General features: G+C 41.3%; 1 protein-coding gene across 3 annotated transcripts in view; it reads right to left on the reverse strand.

Moving 5' to 3' along the window:
• The window catches only part of LOC140201195 (alpha-actinin-2), a 113155-nt gene that overhangs the window by 2679 nt on the left and 95781 nt on the right, over positions 1–14695 (reverse strand). For 2 of the 3 annotated variants that reach the window (XM_072264904.1, XM_072264905.1), the window contains 5 exons: positions 7667–7801; positions 5932–6111; positions 5122–5268; positions 2298–2363; positions 1034–1192 (listed from right to left, as the gene is read on the reverse strand). In XM_072264904.1, coding sequence (XP_072121005.1) covers positions 1034–1192; positions 2298–2363; positions 5122–5268; positions 5932–6111; positions 7667–7801 — 687 coding nt within the window. Of the gene's footprint in view, positions 1–1033; positions 1193–2297; positions 2364–2735; positions 2814–5121; positions 5269–5931; positions 6112–7666; positions 7802–14695 lie in introns of all 3 variants that reach the window. The other variant, XM_072264906.1, reaches the window with a different exon arrangement.

A 14695-nucleotide genomic window follows, 5' to 3' on the forward strand; every position in this document is an offset into this window, starting at 1 on the left:
AGCAGACTGAGGATAAAGGCATTTGTCAGGATGGCTGCTGGTGATTGGTGGAGTTCCACAGGGGTCAGTGTTGGAATCAGAACTTTTCTCTTTATCCATTAATGATCTGGGTGAAGGAACTGATGGCAATTTAGCTAACTTTGTAAGAGGTACCAAGATGGGTGAAGAGGCAGGTGGTGTTCCAGAGGTCATGAGTCTGTAGAAGGACATGGAAAACTTAGAAGAGTGGGAAATGAAGTGGTAGATGGAAGCATAGTGAAGTGTGGGGTTATGCATTTTGGTAGGAAGAATAAAAGCAGGCTATATTCTAAATGGGGAGAAAATTAAGAAGTCAGTGATGCAAAGAGACTTGGAATCCTAGTTGAGGATTCCCTTAAGGTTGGACTTGTTCTTTCACTTGGTGGTAAGGCAAGCAAATGCAATGTTAGCATTCATTTTAAGCAGACTAGAACATGAAGAACTAGGATCTTCTGCTGCTCCCAGTAATCATAATGTAGACAGCAATGACTGGCTGTACCCAAAGAAAGATGTGCTAGTCCTGGAGAGGGTCCAGGAAGTTCACAAGAAAGATTGACTGAAAGACCTGATAGAGTGGACATGAAGAGGATGTTTACATTAATAGGGTATAGTTTAGGATATTAGGGCACAGCCTTAAATGGATGGCCCTTGAGAACTAAAGAATTTCTTCAGCAGATGGTGGTGAATCTGTGTAATTCCTTGCTACAGAGGGTTGTTGAGGCCAAGTCATTGGATGTATTTAAACCAGAGACTGATAGGTTCTTTACTGGTAAGGAGGTAAAGGGTTATAGGGAGAAGGCAAGAGACTCAATCATCCTGTACACTGCTATCAAGTTACCTCTCATCTTCAGAAAAGCCCATTGACTCAATGGGCCAAATGGCTAATTCTGCTCCTCTATCTTAAGGTCTTCTGCAGATATTTTACAATGTCTTTACTTAAAAGATTTCAGGGTTGTTTACTACATATATACTTTGATAGTAAGTGTACTTTGAATCTTTGGAACCCAGAACTTACTTTATCTCCTGCTAGAATCCTGAAGGAAGCCACGACCTGATCGGCTGTGTCTGTGTCAGCAGTCTCTCGGGTCATGAAGTTGACGAAGGACTGGAAGGTCACTTTGCCAGTATTATCTGGATCAATTAAGTTCATGATCCGAGCAAACTCAGCCTCCCCCTGCCAAAGGAGGTGTAATTTTGAAATGTGACAAAACAAAAAGAGAGGGGACAATATAGGAAAAAAGTCCAACAAAGGAAAACAAAACCTTCTCAACAAATGTGCCAATGTTCCACCTTCTGAGAGATTTGAAAAGTTTCACATAAACATAAGACATAGAACAATACAGCATGAAATAGGCCCTTCGGCCCATGATGCTGTACCAGCCTTTTAACATGCTCCAAGATAAATCTAACCCTTCGATCCCATATAACCCTCCATTTTTCTTTCATCTATGTTCCGATCTGAGAGTCTCTTAAATGTCTCTAATGTATGCGCCTCTACCATCACCGTTAGCAGCACCTTTCATCCACCCACAACTGTGAAAATCCTACCTCTGATGTTCCCCCTCCCACTATAGTTTCCTTCAATTATTTTAAAACGATACCCCCTTGTATTAGTCATTTTAGCCATGATGGAAAAGGACTGGCTCTCCTCTCTACCCATGTCAGTTATCATCCTGTACACTGCTATCAAGTTACCTCTCATCTTCAGAAAAGCCCTAGTTCGCCTAAACTATCCTCATAGCACATGCTCTCTAACTGAGGCAGCATCCTGGTAAATCTCCCCTGCACCCTCTCTGAAGCTTCCACAACCTTCCTACAATGAGGTGACCAGAACTGAATACAACCCTCCAAGTAAAACTTGATGATCAAAGTAGCTAGAGACAAACACAAATCAGGAAGACAATTACTTACTTCAGGATTCAAACTTAAAATAATTACAAGTAAAAGCCAGAGCATAGAGGAGGTAAATTTATTTTGTAGTCTACAATACATTCCCTTTACGTGTGGTGGAACTAGATTCACTAGCGTCTTCCCGAGTGGTAACGTAACCAAAATAATGAAAGCACCATGGAATTTTAGAACATAACCGATAAAAAAACTCTCACTTAATAAGCATGATATAAATGGTACAATTCCCATAAACATTTGCTGTGAAAGTTTGGGTCAAGGCCATCTCAGTCCTATTGAAAACACAATTTCTATTGCTGTAAGTTCAAAATGGATGGTAACCCCAAAACTTATTCCTAACTTCAAATATAGTAAACATGCATCGATCATACCAGATCAAAACCCATGGAGATGAGACAAGCTCTGAGATCATCATGCTCCATCGCTCCATTCTTCTTCTATTGAGCAGATCAGCAAGCAAAAGGAACAGTTGAGGTATTTCCAGCAAGCAGATCCCGAACAGCCCACAGATGTCGAGGGGTACAGATGAAGTAGAGCATCAAGGACCAGACCCAAATGATTCATTTGAAGTCCAAAAGATTCAATAGTTCCAAATAAGGCCAAAAGAAGTATTGTAAGTGGAACAGAGCAACCAACACAAAGATAAATCAGACAAGTGGAATAGAGAAGATTATGGACAAATGTGAAACAAAGAACAAATCATTGATGTAAACCAAGGATAAAAGGACAATTAAGACACAAAAGGGTAAAGAAAGAAATTTAGAATTTTACCTGTATATGTAAAAATAATAAAACAGCTCAGTTAGTACCTGTATATCATTGCCAACATGTTCAAGGTTGATGAGGCAGGCTCTGAATTCCTTTGGTCGCAGCTTGCCAGAATCATCCTAGTTTCACACATCATTGCAGCATGCAATGTTAATCTGGTGTTCATTGCGATTTACAGCATGCAGTGCAGAGGATCAAAACAGCAGCTCACTCAGTTACTGTTCAGTAAAACATTCTAACTCTATTAAATGGTCACCTTTAAAAATGTCATGGCATACAAAGTACATCCTCGAGTTGTAGATGAACTAGCTTTACGTACTACTTGCCCATCCACTGAATGTTGCCTGAACTTTGGATGTACCAAAGTTAAAATATGTATTTTACACAATAAAGTGAATATGTTTTTAAGCCCAATTAACATTATTTAAGTCGTCAAAACAGCTATAGATATTTTGGTGTATGCTTTGGACTTATAGGTTACTTTTAACCACTGTGTTGGCAATTATCTTTCAAACACAAAATCTGAAGTAAAAGGCTAGCTAGACTACAGTGATGGGTCTCTTCCTTTCTCAGAAAATTCTACAGTGATGATGGTGGGAGGGGTTTGTTGGTGACAGTAGTTTAAGATTGTGGCTGGGTGAGAAGGGAAGTCAGTTACATCTGAGCAAAGTTCAGCATTCTTTCAATCAGAGCCCATTTGAGCTGGGGTCTCGGGTGTGCAATGTGAATAACCAGTGCCTGCACCCTTAGGTCTGAAAGGAAACGACAGCTTGACTACCTGACTGAAGTTGCTCTTTTCAAGCAGATTCCACGCAGTTCACCTTGCTCTTTAATTGATGTCAGAGATCATGAGACACAACTCTCATGGGAGGCACAGTGGCATAGTGGTTTGCACAACAATCGATAGTGCCAGCTGCCTGGGTTCAACTCCCGCCATTGTCTGCAGGGAGTTTGTACGTTCTCCTCATGACCGTGTGGGTTTTCTCCACGTGTTCCGGTTTCCTCCCACAAACCAAATTTGTACTGTTGGTAGGTTAATTGGTCATTATAAATTGTCCTGTAATTAGGCTAGGGTTAAATTGGGGTCTGCAGGGCAGCGCGGTTGGGGGGGAGGAGTCGATGGAGAGGAAGAGAGAGATACATAGATGAATCTAACCCATGAAATACAACTCTTGCTAGCTGAGATCTGGGTGCTTACCTACTGAAAAGCTCTAAACCTTCAATAATTTGGGAAGACATAATTGTCTTGGAAGGGAAAGATTTCATTGCATGTGGGTAGCGCAAGACCACACGGTACATCACCTAGCCAAATTATAACCACAGAATTTTAAATAAAAGCAAGAAGTCATTCATCCTATCACACCACTGCCTGTTCTTGGACACATTTGGCATAATTTTCAGTGTATGCTTTTCAATTTTAAATTTTCCATAATGAGTGATCCTTTCAGACAAATTGAGTTTAAAGCAAATACTGTAAAATTGGAAGCCAAATGTATTTAGGATTTCTTCAATGAGTACATTTTTACACACCAAGGTGTACTGGAACAGGGTGCACTGTATTAACCAATGCTGCCAAGTTCAGTGTTTAATTAAATTTGCACATCAGAACAAAGTGGGACACAACATATTGAGCAGCTTTTAAAATTTGGTATTTTGTGATATTAGCTAGTTTAGTTGCATGTACTTCAATTTTTTGTGTGCAAGGAACAACTAAATCAGGTCAGGTAGCTGTAATGATAATTACATCTGTAAAATAGTCAACAGATATACAAGGTAAATAAGGTTAGATTCATATGACACACAATTCATTAACAGGATATTTTCTGAGCTGACTGTTTGTTATTTGTTTATTTTCCCCAATGCTTTAACTTTAAATGTAATAAATAATGCATATTAGGACCTTGTATGCTCCAGCAGCCTTCTCCAGTCCAACAGTATAAAATATGTTTAATATGTACAATTCTGTTTCCAGCTGATCTTATTAACTTTTTGAATTGGAAAAGGATGCACACGTAAATGCTAGCTGGGCTGTACAAAACCCAAGGACATTAAATGCTGGCCATGCCAGAAATGTCCACATACCATGAATGAATAATATAAAGTAAATACAGTACTCAGTTAAATTCCACTTCGGCTCTCTCAGTTATTATTTCCAACATGTCCAAACTTGATGAGCCAGGCCAGGCTTTGAATACCTTTGGTCGCAGCTTGCCAGAATCACCCCAGCTTCACACACAACCTAGTTGCAGCATGCAAAGTGAATTCATTTTTGGTTAAGTCCAGGATACTCTGGAGACGCGATGTTACATAGAGTGGGAGGTTATATGTAAGAATGAGAGCCACTATAAAGTGTGAATTCGTTATTTCTATCAAATGTTTAACATGCTGATCTTAAAAGCACCACACTGAATGAAAGGAACAGTGTACCCTGTCAAAGTGGTTGAATGAAGCCCGGAATTCATTCATTTGTTGCTGAGTGATTCCTTTTGCATCTCTTGTTAGAATCTGCGTCTCGATCTCATTGATAGTCCTGGCAATTGTAGTGAGCAGCATCTCCCAGCCAACTCGGATGTGCTACCAAAATCAGTAACAAAGAATGTTCTTAAAAATGTCTTAGCAGCATATCAAGAATTAAACAGTACAGTCAAACTTTTGTTGATTGGAACATCTCGCTTTCTCACTGAACAACGATTCAACAGAAATGGCATATGATATCGTGGTACCACCCATGGGTAACCAGCATCTCTGTTGTTGCTGATTCAACATGTGGAAATCAGAAACATTCAACTTCCTTCCTACCCAGAGACATGGAACTTGGTACCGAAGGTAGTTATTTGAAAAGAACAGGTATATTTAAAAGAAAGCTAAATAAGCATGTGGTGGTGGGGCAAACATTTATACATTAGGTTAAACCTGGGGTTAGATGAAGGACTTGAGATCCAAGGAGAGCTCAGGGGGACTTGGCTGGCCTTTCTGTGTTGTATTTCTGCAATTCTGAGTAGATTTTCATGTTACAGGTTTTCTGTAATGTGGCACATTATTCTTAATTTTTAGTGCTCAGGTCCCAAAAACTTTGTATTGACAGATATTTTCTACATAACATAAAATAAGCAGGCTCCCATGCATCAATTAACAATATATATTTATTTATAATTTCAATTAAATGGGTTAGAAGAGCTAACATTCACATCATTCTCTTCTGTGCTGTATCTCTCTACAACTCTATGAATCCAGTACCTCCATGGTATAGTTGGTGTGCTTGTTGTCAAAGATGAGGGCCTCTTGAATGAGCTGATGTTCTCCTTCTAACTTATCAACATTGGGTTTGTAGTTAATGACCACCTCCTCATACTGTTTCAGTTGGTTCATCTGATCTTCCAGTGTTCCACTCATTGAAATAGAACTTTGAGCTATATCCTGTTGATAAATTCATGTAGTTACATTATGATTCATGTAGTTATAATAATTAAATTAATATATTACATGACATTAAATTCAAGTAGTTATATTACGTTGAGCACGATAATCTTGCACTCAGCATCAGTAAGACCAAAGAACTGATTGTGGACTTCAGAAAGGTAAGACAAGGGAACACACACCAGCCCTTAGAGGGATCAGAAGTGAGCAATTTCAACTTCCTCGTCAATATCTCTGAGGACCTAACCTGGTAAAACGTATCAAAACAGCTACAAAAATAGCATGTACTGCATCACTGTCTGAGCCGGGGGAGCGGGGTGCCGGGGGTCCTGGTCCACAGGATCGAAGAAAGCTGCAGAGAGTTGTTAACTCAACCAGCTCTATCAAGGGCACTAACCTCCATAGTACCCAAGACATCATCAAGAAGCGATGCCTCAAAAAGGTGGCATCCATTATTAAAGACCCCCATCACCCAGGTCATGCCTTGTTCTTATTGCTACCATCAGGAAAGGTGGTACAGGAGCATGAAGGCACACACTCAACGATTCAGGAACAACTTCTTTCCCTCTGCCATCTGATTTCTGAATGGACATTGAACCCATGAACACTTCTTCACGAGTTTATTTCTATTTTTGCACTATTTATGAACTGTAATTCAGTTTTTTCCAATTATGTATCATATTTGCCTATATGATGGTAATATTAAACTTGATTCTGATTGTGCTTCCTTATTCCCAGGTTATAGTTAGCATTTTGTGCTATTTTACTTTGTATCCTAACTGAAATACAAGCTCTCACGGAGCTTAAAGTAAATCCACATTCATTGGGAAGCTGCTCATAACAAATCTGCCAATTATATTTTGGGGAAGCTCCACCTAAAAATTTGAGCCAAGATTTTCAGGAATAATTAGGATACAGAGGTTGATAGAAATCCAAAATTCTCTTCCACAAATGGCAAAAGATTGATGACAAATGCTAAATTTTAACTCTGAAACGGATGGATCTTTATTAAACAGCATTAAGTAGGGGGAAAGACAACACAATGGTCACTAATTTACCATAACCTTAACATCTGGTGGGGCAGGCTCCAAGGTTTTGTATTCCTTATGTACAGAAGGACACCCTTGGTAAAGCCTGATGAAAAGAAACAAGGAGGATCCCAAGTACGACAGAAATAATGAAGAACATGAGCAGAGGAAGTTTACTCTAAAGACAGCAGGAAGTTCAATCTCTTGTATCAGGATGGAATAACATTGCAAGAGGATTTGATAACAAAGATAAACATTTCAAAATTACTTCACTGGAGAAAACCAATTTCGTGATTTTTACAAGGGCGAAGTGTTTGATAATCACTTTGGACAACCCAAACACTCTGGTTAAGTATAGTCAGAATGTTGTATAGTCAGACAATTCCGTGACTGTAATACCCAACCAAAGGGTTAACCCTTTGATTAACCCCCTTGTTAGGCATTGTCTTCTTTATGCCTGGGATATGTTTAAAGAGCTTTACGATTGGATACCAGGTTTAATATAAAGAGGCTAGCAGGTGTCTTACCTCCATCTTACGCTGGATCCAAGGTCCAATGACATTAGCCTGGCTGGCAAACTGCCGACGGAGACGCTCACTGGAATGCTGCCGTACAACCTCCTCTTGCAGGGCTGAGTCTCTCTGAGGAACCATTTGCTTCATCTGTCATTGAAAACAACTGAGCCAATGAACCCACTCATTAACATTTCTTCCACCACATTTGCTTGAATTTCTCAAAAGCAATCTTGTAGGTGAACACAAGAAAATCAGAATTCCTATTACATCTGATATAATTCTTATCCTATTATTTATAGGATCCTCTCTTATCATAATATAGGATATATTAATATCATATTGATTACTACCAGGTTCAACAGTTGCTATTCTTCAACCATCAGGCTCCTGAACCAGCATGGATAATTTCACTCACCTCAACTCTGAATTGATTCCACAACTTTCAAGAACTCTAAAACTCGTGTTCTCAGTTTTATGTAGCTAATTCATTTTATTTGCAGTTTGTCTTCTTTTGAACCTTGGTTGTTTGTCAGTCTTTGTGTAGTTTTGTATTGACTCTTGTTTTTCTTTGTTCTACTGTGAATGCCCACAAAGAAATGAATCTCAAGAAGATACATGGTGACATATACGTACTTCGATAATAAATTTATTTCAAACTTTCAACTTTGAGATTTCCGTACCAAATACAAAATGAGTCAAGCATTTGATACAGAGGGTGCTGGCTTGCTTTGCATTGATAATTATTTAATGAGTGTTGGGCCACAGCAGTTTTTGTATCTAGTGCCTGGTGATACAAATTTGCCTGAAGTTCAGTACTGTGCAAAAGTCTTAAAGAAAGAAATAAAAACTTATTAGTGCAAAAATATGGGAAAAAGTGAGGTTGTGTTCATGAATTCATGGTCCATTCAGAAATCTGATGGTGGGTGGGAAAGAAGCAATTTCATATTATCCACAAACGTGGCCACAAAGCCATCAGTTTTGATATCCAAATCATTGACATAAAATGTGTAAAGAAGCAGTCCTAACACTGACCCCTGCGGAACACCACGAATCACTGAAAGCCAACCAGAAAAAAAACCTTTATTCCCATTTTTATCTCCTGCCAGTCAACCTATCTTTCATCTATTTCTTTCCTGTGGTACCATGGGCTCTCATCTTGATCAGCAACCTCATATGCGGCACCTTATGAAGGGCCTTCTGAAAATCCAAGAGTAGAACATCCACCAATTTTCCTTAGTCTATCCTGCTTGTTACTTCCTCAAAAAATCTCCAACAGATTAATCAGGCAAGATTTCCCCTTAAGAAAACCATGCTAAATTCATCCTATTTAATCTTGATTGTCCAAGTACCCTGAATCTCATATTCAATAATGCATTTCAACATCTTACCAACCACTGAAGCCATGCAAACTGACCTGTAATTTCCTGTCTTCCTCACTTCTTCAAGAGTGGAGTGACATTTGTAATTTTTCAGTCCTCCAGAATCATTTCAGAATCTAATTATTCTTAAAAATCATTACGAAGAGACTTAACAGCATCTCCTTCTTGATCTCAAATTGCCCAAACACATTAGAATACTGTACCTCATTCTAATTTCCCTGTTGAGTAATGTAACTGTACCACCTCTTTACCTCGCTCTCCATCATGTCTAAAGCATTGATTTCTGTAACTCTGAGCTGTCAGTCTTGTCCCCTCACAAAGTCTGTACAATGTCCACACCATCATAGATATGTAAAAAGGAAAAGACTGGTAAAGACAAATGTAGGTCCCCTGCAGACAGAAACAGGTGAATTGATTATGGGGAGCAAGGACACGGCAGACCAATTGAATAATTACTTTGGATCTGTCTTCACTAAGGAGGACATAAATAATCTTCCAGAAATAGTAGGGGACAGAGGGTCCAGTGAGATGGAGGAACTGAGCGAAATACATGTTAGTACGGAAGTGGTGTTAGGTAAATTGAAGGGATTGAAGGCAGATAAATCCCCAGGGCCAGATGGTCTGCATCCCAGGGTGCTTAAGGAAGTAGCCCAAGAAATAGTGGATGCATTAGTGATAATTTTTCAAAACTCGTTAGATTCTGGACTAGTTCCTGAGGATTGGAGGGTGGCTAATGTAACTCCACTTTTTAAAAAAGGAGGGAGACAGAAACCGGGGAATTATAGACCGGTTAGCCTAACGTCGGTGGTGGGGAAACTACTGGAGTCAGTTATCAAGGATGTGATAACAGCACATTTGGAAAGCGGTGAAATGATCGGACAAAGTCAGCATGGATTTGTGAAAGGAAAATCATGTCTGACGAATCTCATAGAATTTTTTGAGGATGTAACTAGTAGAGTGGATAGGGGAGAACCAGTGGATGTGGTATATTTGGATTTTCAGAAGGCTTTTGACAAGGTCCCACACAGGAGATTAGTGTGCAAACTTAAAGCACACGGTATTGGGGGTAAGGTATTGGTGTGGGTGGAGAGTTGGTTAGCAGACAGGAAGCAAAGAGTGGGAATAAATGGGACCTTTTCAGAATGGCAGGCGGTGACTAGTGGGGTACCGCAAGGCTCAGTGCTGGGACCCCAGTTGTTTACAATATATATTAATGACTTGGATGAGGGAATTAAATGCAGCATCTCCAAGTTTGCGGATGACACGAAGCTGGGTGGCAGTGTTAGCTGTGAGGAGGATGCTAAGAGGATGCAGGGTGACTTGGATAGGTTGGGTGAGTGGGCAAATTCATGGCAGATGCAATTTAATGTGGATAAGTGTGAAGTTATCCACTTTGGTGGCAAAAATAGGAAAACAGATTATTATCTGAATGGTGGCCGATTAGGAAAAGGGGAGGTGCAACGAGACCTGGGTGTCATTATACACCAGTCATTGAAAGTGGGCATGCAGGTACAGCAGGCGGTGAAAAAGGCGAATGGTATGCTGGCATTTATAGCGAGAGGATTCGAGTACAGGAGCAGGGAGGTACTACTGCAGTTGTACAAGGCCTTGGTGAGACCACACCTGGAGTATTGTGTGCAGTTTTGGTCCCCTAATCTGAGGAAAGACATCCTTGCCATAGAGGGAGTACAAAGAAGGTTCACCAGATTGATTCCTGGGATGGCAGGACTTTCATACGAAGAAAGACTGGATGAACTGGGCTTGTACTCGTTGGAATTTAGAAGATTGAGGGGGGATCTGATTGAAACGTATAAGATCCTAAAGGGATTGGACAGGCTAGATGCAGGAAGATTGTTCCCGATGTTGGGGAAGTCCAGAATGAGGGGTCACAGTTTGAGGATAGAGGGGAAGCCTTTTAGGACCGAGATTAGGAAAAACTTCTTCACACAGAGAGTGGTGAATCTGTGGAATTCTCTGCCACAGGAAACAGTTGAGGCCAGTTCATTGGCTATATTTAAGAGGGAGTTAGATATGGCCCTTGTGGCTATGGGGGTCAGGGGGTATGGTGGGAAGGCTGGGGCGAGGTTCTGAGTTGGATGATCAGCCATGATCATAATAAATGGCGGTGCAGGCTCGAAGGGCCGAATGGCCTACTCCTGCACCTATTTTCTATGTTTCTATCATACTTCTGCACACTGACACAGGCACTTGTATCTGCTTTACATCAAAAATTCTTTGGACTGAAATAAGTGTTCTTCCACCCACTGGCCCCACCATGTTCCTGATCCTGTCCCTGAACTAACCTCTATCTTACCATGAATCCCTCCATTTACTGATCTGTCCTTTGCTTCCCAGCACCTTCCCACCCCCTCACACTCCAGCTAAAAACTCTCCTGACCAGGAACTGCACCACTAAACCTCCCTGCAAGGATGTTGGTTCTCCTCCAGTTTAGATGCAACCCATTCCTCTGGCACTGGCCCCACCTGGCCTGGAAGGGAGCCAACTATCCATGTACCTGATGCCCTCCCTCCTGCACCAGCTCCTTAACCACATATTCAACTGCATTATCTTTATTTATTGGTGAAGTTAATTGTAAGAGGTCACGCCACCTGCCCTGTCAAGTGCTTGGATTCATGGACAAGCTGTGCAGGGGTCAGAGGGGAGGTAGTCAGGGTGCAAGGGGCAGGGCCAACCCACTTTTGAAGAGGGAAAGACTCAGGCCTGCCTTCCCCCACCCTCTCCATAAGCTCGCAAAGGGTATTGCCTGGTGACATCTCCTGCTCTGTGATGTCACAGAGCTCCAGGCCCTGCAACAGCTGGTGAGGTGAGGGATGGGACAGATGTTTGAGAGAGACGAGAGAGTGAGGAGCATCACAGAGCTGCTCTGTATCGATCGCTGAAGTCCAGCCAACTTTGGACACCACCTCACTCAACAGGAAGACAACTCAACCCTGGGAAGACCAGCCCACCAGATGACAGAGGGAAGATGAGAACCGGAGAGAGGAGGGGTTGGAGATTGATGAGGGGGAGTATCACAGGGCTTCGAAGGTGAAGCTCACAGTTGCAAAGGGAGTGCACTATAATTTACCCTCGTTGACAGAAGGTATGCTTTTGTCCCCCTCTGGGACCAGGCCTCAGACACACCATCACCTCGTAACCCCCCTCGCCTGGACGAGAGGTAACTTGATAGAGTTGCATAAGATGATATGAGGCACAGATAGTGTTCACAGCCAGCAACTTTTCTCTGGGTAGCAATGGTTAATAGCAGAGGACATCATTGAATGGAAAATGTCAGAGGTAGGAGTTTACACAGAGAGCTAGGTGTCTGGAACGTACCATCGGGAATGGTGGTAGTGGATGATGCAATAGGGCCATAAACTCTTCAGTAGGCACAAGGATGTAAGCAAAATAGAGGGTTATGGATTGTGTAGGAGAAACGGTTTAGACTGATGATGGACGTTTATATTGATCAACAAGGCATTTGCCCGAAGTGCCCATACTGAGCTGTACTGTTCTGTGTTCGAATTCTCGCTCGGATGATATTACCCTCAACCTGCACTGTCATGAATTTTTATTATTGTCAAATAAATTATGTATAATTTGTTAATTTATGTACATATAATTTGTTCTATCGTTATTGTCTGCAAAAAGTTCAAATCAACTTCAAAAGGCTCATTTTTGTGTTATTTATACCCTGGTTATGTCTGCCCATGACAGTAAGTTTCAACTTGTCCTTGTTGCTGCAAAGATAGCAAGCCTATTACAAACTATTTTCCAGGGTTCCTGTTTGGATGTTGCTGTAACAGTGCAACAGAGTGACCTGCTGGGAAATTTCAGAGGGTGTTCCAGAGTCACATATTTGCCAAACCAAGTGGGGACAGGGGATCTTCTCCCGAGAGACATGAATGAACCTGATCTGTTTTAACCCACTTGTTCCCTGGTCACTGTTACCATGGTGATTGGTTGTTGTTTTTCCAAATTCTGAAACTGGAATTGAACTTTTAATTTCAACAATGGTGATGTCATGATATATTTGTTGAAGAAAGTGCAAAAATGGTTCTATCTATCAATTGCAAAAAGGCAGAATGAATGGTGATATCCAAAATGAAGGAGAATCCTATCTGCAGGCCGAGAATAAACCGGGAAGACATAAAACAAGTATAGAACTTTTGCTACTTAGGAAGCTGGGTGACATCAGATGGCAGGTGCAACATGGACATCAAAAGAAGAATAGGGAAGGCAAAAGACACCTTTACGAGAATGAAGAGTATACTGACCAATACTAAACTAGGCATGACAACCCGCCTCAGAGTACTGAAATGTTATGTTTATCCAGTTATGTTATATGGCTCAGAATGTTGGACAATATCTACTAACATGAGGAAATGAACTGTAGCAGCAGAGATGTGGTTTTTGAGGAGGATGCAAAGAATATCATGGACGAAACAAATATCTAACAAGGTTGTCATGAACGGAGCAAACACAAAAGGAGAAATAATGTATGAGATCATGAAAAGGCAACGTAACTTCATTGCACATGTGATTAGGAAAGAGGAGTTAGAATGCATGGTAATTATGGGAAAGATTGAAGGGAAGAAACCAAGAGGAAGGCAAAGACAAATGATGATGGAGAGAGCAGCCAGAGAATTGGAAATGAATACCAATGAATTGATCCACCTGATCCGAAACAGGGGTGTGTGGGCCATGGCAGTCAAAGCTCAAACTGGGCATGGCACCTGATGATGATGATGATGATGATGATGTCATGAGGCATCACAATGGAAACCATGACAGTCAGGTGTCTTACCTGAAAAGATTGAGAGGAGAAAGCAACGAGGATATAAGAGAAAGACAAGGAAGTGAGAAAATGGGAGAGTAAGTGTAGAAGTAGCATTCTAAAAGCAATTCTGTGAGTAGAGGAGGAAAGAGCAGATAAGAGAGTAGAAAGGGGGCAGCAGAGTAGAGGGTGTGATTCAGAAACAAGGAGGAAATGAGAGGACAGCCCAAGTGAGGGGAGCAAGTGAATAAGGTCTTGGTCCTGTAAGTGCTTGCAGGACAGCTGAGGGGAGCACAAATGCTCAGATTTCACAGGAAAAGACTAGCAATAACCAGAAGGCAGCTGGAGAAGTCCAGAAAAGCAGAGTATCACGGGATATCGTCAAAAGTACGGCAGCAAATATGGACGGTGGAGGGAAAAGGGTAATGTTAAACTTAATGGCTCTTTACCTGAATGTACAAACCATTTATATCATACAGTAAGTTACTGGCACATGGTCAGAGTAAATGGGCCCATAGACATAACAGGTGAGGGTGTAAGGAAGACAACTAAGTATCCCAGAGTGATCAGATAGAAAATAAGGTGGCAGAGTTGGGGTGATATTGCAGTGTTGCATTAAGGCTGAAGTACAAGGGGACTGGGGCTCAGGAGGTCAGAGGTAGAATCAGTTGGCAAAGGTCTGCTGGAACATCTCATCACGCACTCCCGGGTTCAGACACAGACTGAATTCTCTCTATTCTTGTCCAACAGTAGAAAGCATCAGAAGAAGCAGAGACATTGGTTCAAGGGCCCAGCCACCGGTCTTTCAACCACCTGAGAACGACGCTATGCCTTTACAAGAGTTGCCTTTCGGTGAGTTCTTCAACTCAAATCCAGTCAGAAAT

Source organism: Mobula birostris, chromosome 8 (assembly GCF_030028105.1).
Source record: "Mobula birostris isolate sMobBir1 chromosome 8, sMobBir1.hap1, whole genome shotgun sequence".
Classification (NCBI taxonomy): domain Eukaryota; kingdom Metazoa; phylum Chordata; class Chondrichthyes; order Myliobatiformes; family Myliobatidae; genus Mobula; species Mobula birostris.